The 21,114-nt window shown below is 40.9% G+C and overlaps 1 protein-coding gene across 1 annotated transcript in view; it reads left to right on the top strand.

The window, feature by feature from the left end:
* HECW1 (HECT, C2 and WW domain containing E3 ubiquitin protein ligase 1) overlaps positions 1-21,114 on the top strand; it is a gene marked incomplete at both ends in the record, with an annotated part of 187,478 nt that overhangs the window by 72,501 nt on the left and 93,863 nt on the right. The window contains one exon of the mRNA XM_084281623.1: positions 11,656-11,734. Coding sequence (XP_084137749.1) covers positions 11,656-11,734 — 79 coding nt within the window. The remainder of the gene's footprint in view (positions 1-11,655; positions 11,735-21,114) is intronic.

The raw sequence follows: 21,114 nt of genomic DNA, 5'->3' as shown, positions 1-21,114 counted from the left end.
GTCCGGCCCGGAATCTGCTCCGGCAGGGGTCTTCCACAGGCGGCAGCCTCCGTCGGTGCAGGGCCACCTGCTCCACCGTGGTCTCCTCCACGGGCTGCAGCGTGGAACCCTGCTCCACCGTGGTACTCCATGGGCTGCAGGGGGACAGCCTGCTTCACCATGGTCCTCACCACAGGCCGCAGGGGACTTCTGCTCTGGCGCCTGGAGCACCTCTCCCCCTCCCTCTACACTGACCTTGGCACCTGCAAGGCTGTTTTCTCACTTCCTTGACTCTCCCGGCTGCTGTCTGGCGCAGCGTTTTTTTCGCTGTCTTAAATATGCTCTCACAGAGGCGCAAAACAACATCGCTTATTGGCTCAGCTCTGGAAAACAATGGGGCCCTTCCCAAACATGGGGCAGCTTCTAGATCTTTCTCACAGAAACCCCCCCCTATAGCCCCCTGCTACCAAAACCTTGCCACATAAACCCACTACAATCAGGACAGGTACGAACCTCTGCATTGCCTTGATCTGTGCCACGAGAGCAATTTCCCAGGACTGATGGAAGTGTTTGAGACAGATTCTGCGCTGATCTCCATTAAAACTGACACACGCACCGAAACCCACCTCTCTTGCTGTTAAGATGTGATTTATTTATTAACATCTACAAGAATTATATCATTAGACAGACTAATGATAATATTATACACGCTAATGATATGCACGCTAATGACTTCTCTGCAGTGACAGCACTCCTGCATTTAGCTGACATCCTTTCCCCCCTCCTGTCATATTTAATGACTTCACATTCAGAAGTCTTTTGCATCCAGCATGCAGCAGGCCAAGTCCTTTGTGAAGCCGTGATACCCAAATTGCTGTAGTGACCTCAGCTGTTATCAGAGACTGGATTTTGTAAACGTTGCTTCCCCTAAAAAATTTTTGGCATACCTTAAGTTTGCCATAAAACCCTACCACAGTCATGTTCAGGATGAGCTTGGCCCCTATTTTCTTTATCTTTCAGATTAGTCGTTGACATTATGTATGAGGAGTGGCAGAGACAGAGGTGGATTTGTGCAGTCTTAAGAGGAGAAGTCTTAAGCGGAATATTAGTGATGCCCTTAACTACACAGTGGGAGGGCGTAGGGCAGAAGGAGGCTTGCTCTTCTCACAGAGCACAGTGAAATCACAGCAGGCAGCAGACACAAGTTGCAACAAGGGAAGTTTGGATTAGACCTCAGGAACTTTTGGGGTTTTTCCCAGGGATCTTGTCCTTTCTCCTTCCTTGGAGATACTCAGAACTCAGTGGGACAGTGCCCCAAGTAACCTACTCCAAATTGGTCCTGCTTTCACTGAAGGGTTGGACCAGGTGACTTCAGGAGATCCCTTTCAACACCAGCTATTCTGTGACAGTTTGATTACAATCAGTATTTCCACAAGCGCTCTTCACTGGATAAAACTGTTGGCTTTTTAAAACCCGCTGCTGTAGATAGCCACAAACTAAGGCAAACAAAGCAGTGGGTGCTCAGCTGCAGCAAGCAGCCGAATAGTAGAACAAAGGCAATTAAAATTAAAAAATAAAAAATAAGAAATAGACCATGGATTTACTGAGATAGGATAAGCAGTTTCTGCTGGCTCTGATGTATCTCCCAAAAGATGCACAGAAGAAACTGAGCATGAATGTGGCTGCATTAACTACCAGACTGTAGATACTGTCTCTTAGGACTTTTTATTTTTTCTTCTCAGCTTTACCCTTTCTGTGCTAGCATGACTAGAAAAAATGCCCTATGGAGTGCAAATGTTTTATTAGTAATTCAGCAAGATTAAGGGGCATTTGAAGGAGCAGAGATATTTCCCTATTTATTAAAGCAGACTATAAATTTCTGCAGTCACTTCAGTTCTGCCAAAAGTAGGATCCAAGGTTGAAAGCAAAGGGTTTGTAACTCACTTTTCAAAATAATGCTATTCGTAGGGAATTGATATTCGGGGCATTCATTTAGAAGAATGGGCATTGTTCACTGCCTTGCTGCTTCTTTTATGGTGGGAAGGGTCATTGACCAGATTCCTTCATCCAGACTCTCTGACAGCAAGATGAATGCTTGGAGCCCTTCCTCAAACACAGCTGAGCTGAGTGAGCCGGGCGTCCCACGCGTGTCATCATTATTCATCTATGTACTTGTCCCAGCCTAGCTGCATGAGAAGAGCGAGGAGCTTCTAAAGCCTCCAATAACTGCTGCCTAGCACAGTTTACTGCCTTCCGAAGACATTATCCATGTGTTGCATTTTAGGGTATTTCTACCATATTCGCCCTGCGTTTTGATCCCCCTCCTTGTTCTGTAGTTCAAAGAGAAAAGGCATTAGTGGTGATTTTTTAGTTCTCCATGCAAACAGGACATGTTCTTAAGAAGACTGAATTTAGAGTCTACAGGGGCAAATTTTGTGCCGAATTGCAGGATCCAACACTGGGCCTGTCTTACCCATCAATGGCGCTGTTGCCAATTATTTCCGTGGTGTAGGGATTTGCGTAGCTGCTCCCGAGAGGCTGTTATTTACACACAGTTCTTTGCTGTGAGAGTGCTTAAGCACATTAATACTCTGTGTACAGACCTGTCAGGTTTACAGGCGTGATCCTGTCCTGCATTAGGCAGCTGCTTGATGTTAATCTGATCTTAAACCTAGATTTCCTTAGTGTTTTTTTTTGTTTGTTTGTTTGTTTTCTGGATAGTACTAGCTCTTGGGAGCACGGAGTTGGTTAGCAACTGCAGAGAGCCTTCTTCTCAGTTAACTGCACCAGAGGGGAGGGCAGTGGGAAGGAAGAGCCTTTTGTGTCTGTAAAAGTTTGTTTTGCACATTGAGGTGTAAACTACTGCCATCCTTCGGACTGCTTTAAACTTGCTGAGGGACGTGTTAGTGCTTAAAGGCCCACTGATGTCAAATAGCATGCAGCCTCAGAGCTACAATGAGTCCTTGGTGAGGTATCCTGCGGAAAGCAGCCCTCCTAAGAAGTTTGCTACATGTCAAGAAAAATGACCGTCTGTTAGATGTAACCCAGCATTCAACCCATAAAGCACAAATTAAACACTATCACAAATGCGGGCACAACTGTTTAAGTATCTGAAAATCTAAGAATTTATTTAAATGAAATTTCCAAAGAGCATAGGAAGATCAAAATCTCTAATCAAAGCTTCTCCTCTGCTACCAAAGGATAGCTGAAGTTTATTAGGCAGAACTGTTGAAACAATGAAAAAGCTGAATCTAATAACATTTTGGAAGAAAAAGATGTTGGACTCTGGGGGAGATGCTGATTTGTTGCCTCAGTCCTTGCTTTTGTTTTAATTGAAAGTGGTTGCTCATAACATCCCTCTTCTGTCTTGTCATTATTCTAAACCAGCGTTCTGCCCACATAGGGTAGGTTGGGAAACAGCAAATATCTTCGTGCCAACGTGGAGACCTGGTGTACTTAGTGCATGCTGTCACTGAATGTACGCTTGTCATAAACCTATTAGTAGTTGCCTTCTAGAGGACCATACTGATAGTACTAAGCAGCGATTTTGTTCTATAATACTAGTTGGGCATCACGATCTAGAATCTGCTGAAAGAGTTCATTACACTTTGAGTGGAAAAAAAATATGTTTATTTGCTTGCTAATTTCTGCAAGGGTTTCTAGGAGGGAAGCTTTTGGGAGTGAAAAACTTCTGTCTCCTGGAGAAAAAATAATGATAGAAGCACTGCTGCAAGAGGAGGCAACAGGAGCCTTCTGCATTCAGAGGGCAATTGTGACGTGGCGGTAAAGGCAAATTCTCCCCTTAATCAGGGAACAGCAGTGAGAAAGCACTGTATTACAGGGCTAGAACAGCACTGACCACAACAGAGGGGGAAGACTGTGGCACGTGTGTGGTCACAGTCCTTCAGGGACCCAAGTCAGCTGCAGAGAATCCGGCAGGGAGTTAGGCTCTGCTAATGGAGAAACTGGCTGCATGCGATTTGCAATCACCTGATAGGAAAATACTGCAGTGCCAGCACAGTGGCTTAACGAGCTAACAGGATAAGTGGAATATATTGCATTCAAGAGCTGGATAATTCTGTTAACAGAGTGAGGGTTGTAGCTGAAGTACTGCCACTAATTAGGGCTGGATTTTCAAAGTGTAGCCTGGGATTAGAGCCATAATTCTGTCAGAGACAGTCCTGGAGCTTGGATCTCCGTTTGCTCCTTTCACAGCCCACCCCGTGCATCCCAGCCTACCCTGTGTTTCCAAGAGGTGGTAGAAGTCAGGTCGTGGAGAGAAAAGAAGCACTTCTGCAGCCTGTGGATATTTAGTCAAGTTTTCTTCCCCAGCTATGCCTTTTTAAAGTCAAAACTGGGAGGAAATGGGAGTATCCACCCAGATCAACTGAGAACCATTCCCTCTCTGAAGCAGATGGCACAATCTGAAGCGTGAACTTGGGACAATGCCTTATGTTCTTGTACTGTGGAAAGACACTTCACACTTAGGAAGTTGTCCTAGTATTAAGAGTTCAGTGAAATCAAGGGGGAAACAATAACAGCAAACAGAGCTTGTTTAGGGCATAATAATTTTTTGAGAAACTCTTCTTGACACCTGTGCCATGTACATGCTGGTTTGTTAAAACAGTAGCTCAAAGCTGATTTAAACTGACATCAGCAAAGCAGAGCAGAGTGGAGGCTGGTACTCTGCTCCTGCCTCAGTCTAGGGAATTTTGGACCTATCTTATGTCTCAGATGAACTGAAAAATGCAAACAGATGGAAGGAGGCAGAGCGAAGCATCACCTTCTTCTTTTCCTTCTGACCATTGAATTCAGGCCAATAACTTTGCTTATTTTATTTTAAATCTGCAGGCAAATTTGGTGTTCCTGAGACGCAGAGAACACAGAACTGGAGCTTGAAGCAAGCGTAGGGCAGGCAGTTACTGACCAGTCTCGTCTTTCCCCCTGCTCTGCAACACCATGTCTTTAGCTCTGACACATCTAGCACTATTTCTTTTTTTTTTTTCCTTTTGCTGCTACACAGTTTGGGACTGAGTTTAGGCTATTTTTCACTTGTTATTTAAATCAAGCACAGGTCACCAGCTTCTCTTTTATTTGCAAGGCACACATCTGCTGCTTTTTGTCCTCAGGACTGGTGTATACAAACAGAATATACTTTGCTGATTTGCTTTTGTAGTTTCTAGGTTTCTTTCATTGTACGCTTCTGTCTTCCATGCAGGTTGAGTAGTGCTGCTGGGAAGTGTGAGCCCCTCTGAATACTTTGATGTGTTCTTAGAAGTGTTTATTCTTATTTTATATATATATATATATATATATATATATTATTTTTTTTTTTAATAAAAGAAGCTCTTGCTAATAGGTAGTATGGTCCAGGTTGAGCTATGAAAACTTTCAGTACCCAAGCATTTAGTCTACATTAGTGTCACTGCAGTTTCCTCTGTTTTAAATGTAAGAAATACTGGTCTATGTGAGATAATATCAGTTTTGACCATTGAATGTTACCATTGTTTTGCAGTTGAAGCTGCTGGTACCCAAATGCCTTGGATCTTAGTGAAGAGTACGATTTCTTAAATCAGACGTTTCTTCTGTTTATGTGAAAAGAAAATTTGCTTGGCTTTGTTGAATTCCCTTGTCTGTGTCACAGACAAGGGGCCACAGGGGTCAAAAATGCCCTTCTAGAGAGTAAAGTGTGTTACTAAATAATAAGACACAGCTGTTTTTTCTGTGCTGTGTGTTGGAAAAGGAATTTGTGTTTGAACTTGCTACCTGTGTATGTCTAGATGTGGTAAAATCAGGTAATAAAATCATATTCTGTTCCATAACAGCAAGACCTTTAACATAATTAAGTTGGGCTGCGCAACATACAAACATGCTAGAAGTAGCTTAGAAAGTGGTGCAGAGCACACTTTACCAGCATGTTGCATTATTACAGGTCACTCCACTGCTGGAAAGCATATTTTCTACTGCAGCAGCAGGCAAGCTTGTTTACAGCTTCTTCCAGACCTCTATTCACATTGCATACTTTCTAAAAGTATTTGCCTAGGTATAACAGGAAGGCTGAACAGATGCACCTGAGGTGTACCCTGGAGCCACTTTATTTTTAGGAGCAAGACTGTTGTCTTTGGTACTCCTCCATATATCCAGATAGACCAGTGAAGAGCAAAGTATTTTAGGATATATTTTTAATTAGCTGTCAGAGTCCTTGTTCTGAGCTTCTGGCTAGACAAAGTTAGAGTGATGCACTTGGAATCTTGCCTCAGTAAGAGGTGATGGACTGTCATACTGTGGGTTTTCTCAAATTTGGTATTTTTTGTTGTTGTTGTGTTGTGTTTTTTTTTTTTTTTTTCATAACACATATTAAGAAAGGGAGTTTCAAGGGCTCCTTTTGCCAGTGTGAAGCCTGCTTCCTTTCTCATTCAGGGTCACATGAATTCCCTCCAGCATTTGCAGGAACTACTCACAAGGAAAAGCGATGCCAGGAAAACACTGTATTATTTTTAGTTTTCAGTCATCTCCTTCTGTCTTTTTTCTCTCTACCAAGAAAATGAAAAGCATTTCCAAATGTGGACCTTTCTCTGGGTTCAGCATGTCCTGAGAGGCTTTGATCTGGCCTCAAATACCTCCCCACACTTTGCAGAGAGCTGTGACTGCCCTGGTGGTTGCCTTTTGCCTGTGCTTCGGTGGTTGGGAAACCGTGCTAGGCCAGAAGTTTTTTTCAGGGTGTGTTTACTGGAGAATATTGTGAAAGAAGTACTGATGCTTCTTTAAGTGCTTGAGTGCACACACTCCTGCCCATGGAAATGACAACGCTCTGCTGAGAGCTACAGCTAGGCTTCAAGTTGCAGCTCAGGTCCCATCTTTTCATGACTACATATGGTAGAAGCATGTAATAAAAGCATATTAATCCTGTTTCGCATCAGGACTTTAAAAATAATTAGGTTTTGCTGTACAATGTGCAAACGTTACATTATAAACAAACAAAAATATTAAAGTAATTCAGACTGAGCCCTTCAAGGGCATAAAAGAGCACCACAGTTATAAAGGGAAAATTACATTTGTTCCTTTCATGCCAAGGTCTTCAGTCTGTAAGATGTCAAGTGATAAGATGAATGTTGTTCTGTCAGCTAACTGTGTTTTCAGTGGCAGTTGAGCAGAGTTTATTTTTTACTTCCTGATGACTAAATTCAAAGTTTACTTACAGTGACAACACTCCTAGTGTAATTATATTGGAGCTACTAAAATTAGTCTGGGTTTCTTTCATGATAAATGGCAAGAAGGAGGAGTATGACCCATGCACTTTTTCATCCCGGGCATCAGCGCTTTATAAATCCCACTCTGTGCGGTTGCCAGTGATCGTTAGTGAGCACATACCCAGCTTTACCCTATCCTGTGCAGAGCACTCTTAGCCTTTTCTCACTACTGAGGAGAATCTGATACTACGTCAGAAAATAGCGAGTCCAAACAGAAGCCAATAGCTTTTTTTCTTCTCAAAATATTGGACTTAAATTGGAAGACTTTTCGCATTGTTTCCTGAGATTTTGGCTTGGTCCTGGAAACTTACCTTTAGTTAGACAGTGAGACAAACGTAATGACCTTGTCTGGTCAAAAAGTTGAGGCAGAACTCCTTCATGCTCACCTTTCTTTACACAGCAAGCTAAATCATGCCGTGCTGTTGACATAACTTTTCTTCTGCCCCCACTGCTCGTCGCAACTCCCTACATCAATATTCAAGTAAAACCACTTTCCCAAGTGTTGTAATATCCTTCCTTGGGTATGTCCTTGCATAATTATTTATTTTTGAGAAAGGATTTGCATCTGCTCTTGAACCTGCTTGGGCACGTGCCCAGCTGCTGGGACCAGCCTCTCAGGTGGAAAGGTGCAGCATACCTGTTGGCCGAGTGGAGGCCTCGGAGCCAAGCCATTTCACTGGGCCACTGGAGAAAAGAGACACCAATTTGGGATAGTGGAGCTGTACAGAACAGGGGTTGAGAGGATTTAGGAAGTGCTACAGCTAGGATCTTAGTTTGAAGCTTTGTACACTGAAGTCTAATTTGCATTGCGCCTCCGTCCCATGCAGCCTTAGTGCTGTGCGTTCCCTTTGTTGGCTAAGCTTCAAAGAAATGTTGTAACATCTTTAAAATCACTAAGGTTAAGTGCTAGGCATTATCAAAATGACCATAGCAGTGCATCTCAGAGCTACGCTGGGATAATCTACATAGTTCATAATTCAGTTATAGGCAGCAGCGCTGGTATTTTGCCTTACTTTTGTATTGCCACTTCAGGATGCAGGATTTGGCCAGAAGGAAACGGCCATTTTTAGGGGCTTCAGGGGCTGCACAATGTTTTCTGCAATTTAAAAAGTTACTGAGCTGGCTAAAATGAAGCCTAGAGGCAAAGACTCCCCACCAAACGCACAATATAGTAGGGTGTATGGGATGTGTGTGGCCAGGTTTTGTTAGTAGGGCCTTCCAGGCTGCTGTATGAGGCAAGGCTGGGGCTGCCCCATGCTGGTCCCCCTTGGCCCCACCACAGGGCCTGGATGAGCCCCTCAGCTATGGGTGGGCTCCTCAGGGAGAGCGGAGCTCAGCAAGGGCCAAACGCTGCCCGGCAGTGAGGAAAGGAGTGCGAGAAGCAGCCCTGCAAGCAGCCAGGGCAGGAGGTGCTCCAGGCACCCAGCAGAGCTTGCCCTGCAGCCCCTGGAGAACCCAGGGTGTGAGGAGGAAGGGGCGGCACAGAGGAGCTGGGGGTAACCGCAGCCCCACTCCCCAGACCCCTGCACTGCTGGGGGAACTGGGGGGAGGTAGGAGTCCAGGGGGGTGAGCCTGGGAAGCAGGTGGGGTGGGGCAAAGGTGTTCTGTTTTTTGTGTTTGTTTCTCTCCATCGAGCTCTATTCAATTGGGAATAAAATAAATTTATTTTCGCCAAGGTGAGTCTTTCTTGCCTAGAATGGTAATCAGTAAGTGATCTGTCTGTCTTGATCTTGCTTTATGGGGTTTTCTGTCTTATCATCTCCCCCTGCCCTGCTCAGGAGGGGGAGCAAGAGAATGGGCATCTGGCAGGTGGCTCAGGTCAACCCACCACATATGGGAAGAGTTGTTTACAGTGGTGAGTTTTTAAAATGTTTGTGCTGTCTGACTTGGTTCTTTTTCTTCATAATTAAAAGCTTAAGCTTTTCTTTTTCACTACTGTAGCAAAACTTGACTATTTTTTTGATTTTTTTGAGACCTTTCAGTCAAAACTGACTGAATTGGGATCAGGAAAACCAGGATTAGGAGAATTATGTCAACATTTCAAATCATCAAATCATGAGAACTGTTTTCCATGGAAAGCCAGAGGGAATGTTTATTGTCAGACAGGTAATTTTAAAACATTACATTACTCTCATACACAGAAATGACGTGTCTGTAGAGTAAAAAAGCAGGAGCACTTCCAGGTCCCAGGTACAGATGTGTGCCCCAACCTGATGCCAGCACATTATTGGGCCCCAGAGCACACACTGGATATGCCCCATTCTTTAATCCTATTCCAACCTTCTTGTGCCTTGATTTCCATGAGAAAACATGAGGCAAGGGGAAATTGAGGGAGCATTACTGAAGGCCCTGTGATTGCCTGAGGGGTGAGCACTTAGATGTGCAGTGTGAGGAGCACCTGATCCACAAAATAGATGGATCCTGTAGAAGCAAATCTAATTTATTCTTTTCCCTCAGTACAGCTTGTTTCACTTATAGGGCTGGTTGCATTACTGTCCTCCTTATGTAATGCCATGCTTTGGCACTGCAGCTTTGGCCATGCTGGTCATGCTTTTGCCTATGCATTACGTTTGCCCATGCATTACTCAAGCATTACTGTCCTGATTCAATTTCCATAATGTAGTTATGGACCCTTAATAGCAACATATTTTTCAGTTTTGAACACACTGGTATTTGCAGGACACCATCAGTTCCATCCCTGTCTGTTCAAAACATAGATCATTAAACTGTCCATGCTGATTTGTGGCAGATTTAAGAATCCTGGGGAAATGTTTAAGGGCTGGAAAAAAGTGCACATTTTGCAAATATGCAAGTATCTAGGGCAGTTGGCCCAGCCACTGTCCCAGACAAAATCATGAGAAGACTGTAAGTAGTAAGCCTGAAAGGAAAATGTATAATAAATGCCAGTCAACGAAGTCGTATGAAAAATACATCTTGACAAAGAAATGTCATTGTTTCTGCCATTGTTTCACAACTTCAGCTGATAAAGGTTACTGAGTTCTTGTCACAAAATTCTCAGTGTCATGTATAATACTGATATAAATGTGTACCTTTCCTACCAGCGGCAGCTTTAATAAATAGATTGAAACCTGCATACCTGAGAAGTCCAAAGCTGTAATTACAACTAGTTAGCTGTGATCCAGCTGGGGTGTTTCTACTTAAATTCACTTGTAGTGTCACTCTATTCAGTACTCCTTATCCCATTTAAATAGTCTACGAGAAACAAACTGATTATGACAAAAGGTCAAGTACACCACAGCCCATTTTTCAATGGTGTCTAAATTTCACCCCTTGTATTTACAATCCATGTGTCACTTGTGTGTTGACCTGCCAGCTGTGCCTGTTGCTTAATCCCTGCTAGGGGGCTGCAATGCTCCCTTGCTCTGGTTTGAACTCTGTGGGGACAAAGAAGAGCTTGTTTTCTAAGTTAAGCTTGAATACACAATATTTAATATACTGAGCAATGAGTCACAGTTGAGTGGGACTTCAGTTACTGTCTCCTGGCAGAAACTGGAACTTAACTGCATAAATGCTCTTTTTCTTTTTTGCCTGAAAGCCAAACAACAAGACTGGTGAGGAGCTGTGACTTCCTAGGAGCAGAGCAGCACTTGGTTTGGCTCCAGAGTCAGTGGGAGGTAGTCATAGTAGCACCATCGCCCTGCTGAAGCCTGTCTCATGGTAGCATCTCTTCTGCTCTGTTCAGGGAAACAGCAGTGGAAGCTGCTTTCCCCCAGTTGATGCAGGTTCTTATTTATGCCCCAGACACTCGCATGAGGGGCTTTTGCTTCCCAGTTCTGATCACAACCAGGAGGCAACCTGGGTCCTAACTTGCCCAACATCAGCCCACCAATGAACTTGCTGAGCTAAAGCTTGACATTAAAACTCAAGCTGTGGACATGATCCTTGTCAAAAAACAAGGTACAGACAAGTGAGTACAAAAGGTCACCTGTTGATGTACTTATTTTTTTTTCAGATTCACCCTCAGTACTTACCGGTATCATAATTCACAGTTGTTTGCACAGGATAGCAGTAAGCTCAGAGAAATGTGCAATAAACTTCCTGGAAAAAGATTTTCTACTCTTTTAATATGTTATAAAGACAGACATTAGTAGAGGTGAGAGCCATATCCCCATCCTTATGCATTACTTTTATCTCATTTAATAAATAGTCCCTTTCTGTGTGAGGAACCGCTATATTAAAATTACAGTAATATTGCTGCATCATTCTGTTTTAATCAAATGCATCCAGGAAGGTCTGAGTTAGCTGACTAGTGGGTAAATCATTACCTGAATGAAAACATTGTTTTGATTAATGGTTGTCTATTTGACTCTTAGTTGGTTATGTTGTAAAAAGAACAGTTACTCAGCAGTTTGTCTGTTCAAGAGATACAGGAGACTCCTTCTTCTCACCTTTATTCTTCTTCCAGCAGATTTTTAAAAGCATCACCAATGAAGATTCAATCCAGGGACAGGGAAGTCGGAGACTGATAAGTTTTTCATTGTCAGGTAAGTTACCATTTGTGTGAAAGTTTTAAGCCCAGAGAGCAGGAGACTGAAATTATTAAAACCCTTCATGTACAAGGCTGTGTATGTATATCTATGTGTATGTATTTATGCATATATGGTGAGGCACTGGCACAGGTTGCCCAGAGAAGCTGTGGATGCCCCATTCCTGGAGGTGTTCAAGTCCAGGCTGGATGGGGCTTTGGGCAACCCAATCTAATGGGTGGCATCCCTGCGCATGACAGGAGTGGTGGAACTGGATGATCTTTAAGGTCCTTTCCAACCCAAACCATTCAACAATTCTACAACTCTATGCATTTTTACCTGTTACTCTAGAAGTGACCGTAATATAGAGAACTAATATCTGTCCTACGATTATTGCCGCACCCTCTTCCTTCAAGGAGAGTTAAGTGCTAAAGTGTCTTGTTCAGGTAGAGGGGTTTTTTGGGTGTTTGTGTTTTTTTTGTGTTGTTGTTGGTTTTTTTTTTGTTGTTGTTTTGTTTTGTTTTGTTTTTTTCTGATTAAATGTGGTGCTATATATGTAGGCCAAGGAAAGCAAGTTCAGTGGCACGTGCTTTACTTATGGAGGTCAATGTGTGGCAGCCCTTTGTTTCTTAGAGAGCATCTTCCACAGTCTTGGTCTGGACCTGAGGCAGATCCACATGCCACACTCGCAAGCTTATCTGTATTGCTCAGCAGTAACACTGAGACTTCTTAAGCCAGGACACTGCTTTCACTCCTGAATTTTATGGAGGATGTTCAGCTTCATGATTTCACATGTCATTGCAGATTTTAAAAGCTATGGATCATTTCATCTGGCTTTAATAACAACAATCTGCAAATCGCCTCTGTAGAAAAGTTTGATTTGTCAAAAGAGAGTGGTTGTGAGCAAGGTTCTCATTTGGGGGGCTTTATGCTTGTTAGTTCGTTTCTGTATTTTTAGTTCCTCCTCAGTACAAAAAGGAAGATGCTGGACTTGACTCAGAAATTCCATGAGAAAATAGCACAGAAAAAAAAAAAAAAAAAAAAAAAAAAGAGTGGTTTTATTATACTCCATTTACCCTAGTTAAGAATTTTTACAAGTGCAGGCCTTTCCACCTAAAGTCCTACATTCAGGCAAGCAGCATGTTACATGATTGTTTTGGCCATATGATTTATTTCAAGCCTTGTTCTAAGTTGTGCTGAAGTCAGCTAGGACTTCTGATTCTCCTTAATGTTAGGCATGCATGTCAGTGCTTTTCCGTATTAGGTGCCCAGTGTGGTTCTTAAGGGGTTGTATGTGCTATATGGCAGGTTAGACTGACATTAATTAGGACCCATTTAACACATAATTTACGTTTTATTAGGTTGAACAATAGGCACCCATGCAGTGACATTCATTTGTTAAAGAAAACTACAGGTTCAGCTGGAAAGAAATAAAGAAGTAGACTTAATATGTTCTTAAGTATAGTCTTGCCCAGATTTAAATACACTTTTCCATTCTCAGAGATTCTTTGGCCTAGTAGACCAAGAGATATCAAGAGTGATAATTTGTGAGACAGCTAAATGATGTCTCAGCGGGCCCTAGATCATCCAATGTACAGATTGATTCAAAGTTTACAAAGACCATACCATGTGATACTTTTGGCATTTCTTATTCTAGTGGTTAACATCCATTTATGTATGTATCACATCTATATTAACAGCATCATCACAGCTAGGTTTTTGTTAAAGCCTTGAGCTCACAGTTATTATGTCAAAAATCTTTGGTATCAGAGTAGCTGTAGTTCAGTCTGTCTTTCTGATAGCCTGGACTTGAGGTATTTCAGTCACAAGTTAACACATCACAAAGATTTATTTACTGGTTTCTTACTTAATCAATAGAAAACAAATGTTGTCTATGTCAAAGTAAAATTGTTGCCACTCCTATATCTGCTATGCTAGCTAATAAAATGCAAATCAATCCAGGCCTTTCTGACAGATAGGAAGGAATTGGGATTCTTCTCTGCACTACTATTGCAGCAATAACCTGTCTATTGTCAGGAGTCCTCTCAGCTCATGCAGACTTCTTAGAGACTGGTACTTAGGTGTTTCAGTGTCATTATATAACATTTAGGTTTCAAATTCTATTTATTTTATTATTTATTTTTTTAAAATTGCAACAGAATGAAAGGCCATTAGTCTTCGGCTGGGGACCGTTGTGTTAGTTATTGCACCAACAGAGCCAGCCTACCCTGAACAGGTTATCATCTAAAGAATGCAAGGAGAGCTATACAATTTGTAATACTATTTTTTTAAAGAAAAATATTAATGGAATGGGAGAGAAAAATCTCAAAGTAGGCAAAATCCCAAGAAATGCTGAACAAGATCATTCCATTTCAGCTGATTTATCTTGTTTGCTCTACTGCCTAGACAATCCAGTGAGACACTACTTTGAAATGAACTGTGCAGAAACAATTTATTTCTAAAAGTTAGTGGCAAAGTATTTTATTCTTTCTGTAGTTTTATTGAATATTTTCTTGGGCAAAACCCAACTAGTTTCACTGGAAATGTTGCCTGCGGAAAGGTATCTGGATTGGATAAAAATGTCAAACAAAAAAGTATAAACCGATGCTTTAGAGCAAAATGAGATCACTATCTTCTCCAGATTAGAAAGAGCAGTAGGTAGTTTGTTTTCCAAGTATTTCCTTCTTTAGAGACTGGAAGTTGTTCCTGTGAAAGGTTAGTTCAGCTTAATAGGTTCATTAGCAATACTGATCTCAAATAAGATAATTTCCCATGATTATGCTTCTTAATCTTTTATGATGACTGTATTATCATAGCTTTAATTATTAAAACACGAAGAGAAATATCATAAGCCTAATTTAGTTAGATACAATCTTCAAGGAAAACTATTCAGCTACTTTGCATTTAGTTTCCAGTACGAATTTGCTGCTGTTACCAGAGAGCATCACACTTCTGATAAGGCAGCTGAAAGTGTCAAAGCTCCCTCACATGAAGTACAGAAAGAAGAAACGTGCTAAGCTTCCCAAGATGTTCCAGCTACTTCACTGGAAGTTCATGGTTTAGCAGCAATGTAACACATTTGCCAAAAGCCCTGGAAACCATTCTTTTGGCTGGCATATTTAGAAAGTGTTATCACGAGGTTTGCATGACATTCCTCCTAGCTATATATTGCATTAACAATCTTTTTTCAAACTTTAATATTTCACATCTGTCACGTGTTTACACACTTCTTATTTACCAAGTACTCTCATGGAACAAATGACCAGAAGGTCTAAATATTTCACAGACATTCAGGAATTAATGTTTCATGAATGTTTGTGAGACATTCAGGATCTTTATTATTATTATTCCTTGTGTAGCTTTCAGATCAGGCATTCAGGTAAGATCAATTTTCAGTTTATGGAGTCAAAATCACGACCGAAAATAATATTATGTCCACTAAAGGTCATTTTGAAAATTGTAGTCACCATTAAATCCTTGGTCAAAATGCAGATATAGAACATTCTTTATCTTCTAACCATTTCTGGAAGTCCTAGAGACTGGTTTTATAACAAAAAATCTAGCCACCAAATTTAGTTTATTAAATATTGCTATAAACCTACCTCACCTTCTGCCCTCACCAACTCAAGCTATTTTGCCCTGATGTGTTGTTTATAAACCCAAGTTTCTAACCACTCACCTTTTTGTTGTTGTTGCTGTTTGTTTTTTACCTTTCAGAGCTTGTGTTAAGGTGAGGTGACTTTTCTACTTCCTCCAAAACACCAGTGGCTACAAAGTACTACAGTGCTCTAGACTAACAGATTTAAAGTCTTTGAAATTAATTACTCCATTATCCTATGTAACACAAATCATCTTACTCCATGGTATGGAGTTTTGTGTCAAATTGGTTCAGTTCTATCCTAGACTGGTGCGTACTCTGGTTCTGAGCAAAATAACTGGTATTTTGCTCCAGTCGTTAACAGCTTACAGTGATGAAACTCTCACCGTTAGGCTATTCACAATAGTTCTTCAAATTTTTTCTGTGTTTTCTTTCTTGATGAAGGCAATTTAAAAAGCAGCCTGTCTTTCAGCCATTTTTGAATATTTAAATTCTTCACACCTTTTCATTTATTAATAGACATATTTTCTTCTTTACGCCTCTGCTGCCTCTTCCTTATAGAAATGAGAATTCCTTTCAGCATTCCCTTGTGGCACATCCAGCTAGAAAAATTATTTTCTCCTCTTTACTTTACTTTACTCCTCTTTACTTTAGATTCAAGTATCGTGTACTGCTGCATGAATCAAATTGGCATTTCCAAGTCAGTGCAAAATTTCTGTGCTGTTACTGTTGAAACATTATTATGCTACTGGTAGCTAAAATAATTCCTATTGCTTTAAAAGCATGTAGCTGAGAGGCGGTGCCTAGGTGTCTCCTGTTGAATCCTGAGCAAGCAGAGTTTCATTTGTCCTTCTTTTGAAGCCACCACTATGTAGCTCAGCTCAGCATATGAACTTCTGCCCTCCAAGCTAAGTGATAATTGTTCTGTTCAAGCTCTACACCAAGCATGCTACAAAAGAAACACTGATGTACTAGTACCCTGGCAACTACCTTACCCCGTTGATAGTCAACCCAGATACCAGTCCTGGTCAAGTCCAGTTACTCAGCATCAGAATCTGAACTGAAAGCTCTTTGGGAATTTACAAAGGAAAACACAAGGGAAATGTTTGATCTATCCATTGACAACCTAATTAGTAGCTCTTTTTCTCATAGTGATGGATCATGAAGATAGTTTATTGTGCCTTGATAGATGAGCTATGAGGATCTTGGAAAGATGACAATAATTTTATTTTCTGCCATTAATGAGCAGATTATGGAGAGAATACACTCCATTTGGGTGTTCATCAAACTAAATCACAGTCTAAACTGATGTCTGGGATTGTTCAGCCTGCAGAAGAGAAGGCTCAGGGGATCTCATCAGTGTCTATAAATACCTGAAAGGAGGGTGCAAAGAGGACAGAGACAGGCTCTTCTCAGTGGTGCTCAGTGACAAGACAAGAAGCAATGAACCCATGCTGGAACACAAGAAGTTCCATCTAAACATCAGGAAGCACTTCCATACTGTGAATGTGACACAGCACTGGAATAGCTTGCCTAGAGAGGTGGTAAAATCTCCTTCCTTGGGGATCTTCAAAAGCCATTTGGACATGGCCCTGGGCAACCTGCTGTAGGTGTTCCTCCTTGAGCAGGAGCTTGGACCAGACGACCTCCAGAGCTCCCTTCCAACCTCAACCATTCTGGGATTCAGTGATTTTGTGACAGTGGTCTTGTCAGTGACCCTTTGTTATTTCCAGTGTCCTGGCAGCCTTGCAGAACTTCATTAGGTTGGCTTTTAGATCTATTCTGAAAAAGTTTGGCCTAACTTGAAATGTCTTCATATTCTGAGAGAGTCAGGGGACTCGTGAGCAATGCATAACATTTCCTGAGTTTGAGCACACATGGCTAGTACACTAAAGAAGAAAAATGTGAATTTGGTGTGTTGACCGTAGAATTGCTGAGGCTTAATGATCTCTCTCATGTGTTATATAGCTAGCTGCAAGACAGCAGTTGCAATCAATTGGATGGTTCTTGGAAACATAAAAGACATTCAATACTTGTTGTCTTTTGATGGAAGGAATTTGCCAACTGTATTAGAAAGTTAATATCAGCTTTTTAAAACGAATGGCTCTGTTGCTTGTTGGTCTTGAACTTCTGGTTTGTAGACTGTGTCTACTGCAGTAAAATAAAATATACACGATCAAGAGACTAGATGGACTCAGTCTTCTAGGGATATATTTATAAACTACACAGAACTTCCACAGCTGTTGACAAAAGCTTCTCATCTCTTGGGGAGAACACTTTCTACCTTCGTTATCTTATCTAGCAACAGACTGATGGCCAGACTAACCATAATTCGTTTAGAAATCAGGCTGTTCTATATTCTGGTTCTCACTTTGATTCACCACCCTTTTCTGTAGCGTGAGTCTGATCCAGTACTTCACTACATTTGTAGGGAACTGAACTACCATCTTCACAATGGTTTTGCTGATCATTACCATCGGAGAATCTCCTTGCCGTGCATGACAAAATGTGACTCTCATACCCAAATCATACCTCTCCCCTGACCATTTGAAAGCTTAGTCACTTGTACTGAGGCAAAATCAAACTTGGCAAACACAAATAGGTTCAAGCTGTGAATCAATTAGTATCCTCACCTGGCTCCATGTTTTTACCACTAAACACACACCAACTTCCAGACTGCCACAAAGATGCAGTCTCCATCACTAACCAGTTATCATTGCCATGAAGACTGGGATGCTGCATGGAAAATGGATTCACAGAGTGATTCTTTACAAGACAGGGAAAGACGGAGGTCTACAGCCCACCTTAAGGACAGAAGCCACATGCATGCAAAAGCTTCCTAAGGTCTCATCCAGACACCCTGAGATTGGCATATATGGAAAATAAGCCCTGAAGTTGGAAAAAAATCATAATTTTTTGGGGGGCAGCAGCAGACAACAGTTGGTGTAAGCTATTTGTATACAGTGAAGTGAACCTAGCTGGTTTAGGATGCATGTACTTGCGATTACTGGCTTAGGATGCAAATACTTACAATTACTGAAAGTCTGTAGTAGTGAGTTAGCCAGCAGTTTCTTCCTGTTCACCTGGATTTCTTTCTTCTGTCATCTTTCACAAGAGATGGCCTGACATTATCAAGCTGATAGGTGTATAACCTCTTTCACACAAAAGTGTGATTTATGAGTAAATGAGAAGCTGACATACAGTGCATTAATCGTTTTTTTTAATAGACTGAGTGAAAATACACTTCTGAAAAGCAGGGTGAGTTACGTTGGTAGCATTTCCTGATATGTCTGCAAGAAATAATACACTGTAAAACTGCAGTGTACAGCAAGATGAATCTAAGCCTTCTGGAATTCATTAGTTTTATCAAAGATTTAAATTCAGTTAACCCCAAGTACTGAGCATTTTCAGAACCTTTTTCTGAAGACAGTACAGATAAGAGAGAAATATTTTCATTTGGGGGAGTGGAACAGATGGTATTCTTCTAATGGGGTGTTATACAGCAGTGGTAAGAAAGTACCTGAGCCTTTTGGTTACAGAAGGTTACAGCATCCATGGTTTCCACTTCAGATTAGATTGACTTCTTATAGTTATATGCAGATACCAATGCAGCTTTATTCTGAACTTTTGTATTTTTGATGCTCTGTTTTTCACGGTGCCAAGAATTTGTGGTGAGATATGTAAGTATAACTGCAATTTCTGTAGTTGAAAAAGCTAGTTCTGTGACCCTATGTGCATTGGACATTAAATACATGTTTCTAAGTGACATTTTAACAAAATTTGCTGTATCGTGCAATTTAAGAAAATGACACAAAAAGATAAAATTTCTTGTGAGCTTGGCTTAATCATTTTTCTCATCCAAATACAAAAATTAGATAATTAATTAATGTTAGGAGTACTTTCACCTTTGTGAGTGATTAATTCCCACCACTGGACAGAGATTGGTAGATTATCATAATATGTATGTTCTTTATAGTGTATAATATAGATGTATATATAATTGAATGCTAGCTATTTTCTAGCAATAGACTATTTCTTTGCACAGTGGTAGCAAAAAAATGGTATGGTTACTCTTTGAAGGAAAAAAAAAAAAATCAGAAACACATACAGCAATAAATATTTCAGTTTCAGAATCTTTTGAGGAAATACCAGAGAAGAAGAAAATAAGATCTCAGAGGTCTTTCTCTACTCTCATGTGTTATCAGCCTGACACGATTATACTGCTGGGTCTTGTCACTCATAGTGCTTTTGCAATCTTGGCTTCTATTTCTGGAATGCACTTTTAACAGTACAACTTCCAAAGCAAAACAGTTTGCCATGAAGGATTTCAGCAGGGCTGATAGATTAGATACCTACCAGTAACATAGAGATTGCACACTTGGAAAAGAAATCCATGTTATCAGTTTGAACCAGATCTTTTGCTTTGTGTAAAAGCATTGCTAGGACCTTGGCAGTACATAGTGTCAGCAAAGTACTTTCAAATGGGATATTAGTACTGACATCCCCTATTTTTTGTTATTTGTTAGAGAACATTACAAGAATAAGATTCTTAAAATACAATCTGTTTCAGGACCATCTGTCCAATCTCTTTTGAATGTCTGCTACATGAATTGTGTGCTGGAATATATAATCAAAATCAACCAAAATGAAAACAGTTGCTTTTTAGTTCACACATTTTATTGTGTTGGCTATTACCATAGGTGAAGGAAGCAAAATACAACTCAGTGAATATTTTCCCTGGTTTTGGTATAGCTGTTTTCTGAAAATATGCTGATGTTGATGTGGAAAGTGTAAGATCTTCAGATTCATCCAAAATAATCTGCCTGGAGTGTTTTACATGATCTCCCATAACGTGCTAGAATAATTAGTTTGTTTGTTTTGTTTTATTTTATCAATTAGGAGAGAGTTTAAGCACTGATATTTTAAATTACTGTTTTAAAAACCTGCCTAAAAGAAAACATACATGTAAATTGAATGTTTAAGAATACATCTGAACGATTTGGGAAACCATCTTAACTAATGTTTTGTACCTCTTCAATAAAGTAAGGGAGAGAAAGTAGCCAGTGCTTTTAGCCCTATGTGAAATTAAGCTTTAAACAGAGGAAGAGAACCTCCATGCAAAGAGACATGAGCAAAAACAAAAGCTCGACATGGGGCAGCAGTGTGCACTTGCAGCCAATAGGGCCAACTGCATCCTGGGCTACATCAGCAAAGCAGTGAGCAGAGGGTCAAGGGAGGTGATTGTCCCCCTCTCCTCTGCCCTCGTGAGGCCCCACTTGAAGTGCTGCATCCAGTTCTGGGGTTCCCAGCACAAGAAGGACACAGACCTGTTAGAGTGGTCCAGAGGAGGACAACAAAGATGATCAGAGGGCTGGGATTTTCTCTGCACAACGTGTACAGCACTCCCTGGGAATTCTGCAGCTAGAAAGTCCTGCTCAAAACTTGGAGGTTACGTATATCAATCTCCTAAGTTAGCTGAGGTAAAGTTAACCTATGCACAGAAGGAGGAGTTTTAAAGTAGAAAAAATGTAAAATGACTTCTCACAGAGAAGAAAGTAATCTAAAAGCTAAGTTTCATAGAAATAGAAAAATGATACCTAGGAGAGCTGGCATATATTGTGTACAAAGTGCCATGTCTATGTGGTAAAATGAATGGATGGATCTCTTCTCGAGTTGTCCTGTCACTGGAATCAGGCTGAGCAAGTGCTTAACTCCTTAGAAAAATCAGTAGATCTCTTCTGTTTAGTTCCATAAACACCAATTTAGAAGCCACATTAGTCTTCACAATCAGGTTGTAAAA

This window comes from Netta rufina (assembly GCF_964035555.1).
Source record: "Netta rufina genome assembly, chromosome: 2".
In the NCBI taxonomy this organism is placed as follows: domain Eukaryota; kingdom Metazoa; phylum Chordata; class Aves; order Anseriformes; family Anatidae; genus Netta; species Netta rufina.
This window is presented reverse-complemented; position numbering and strand designations above follow the sequence as displayed.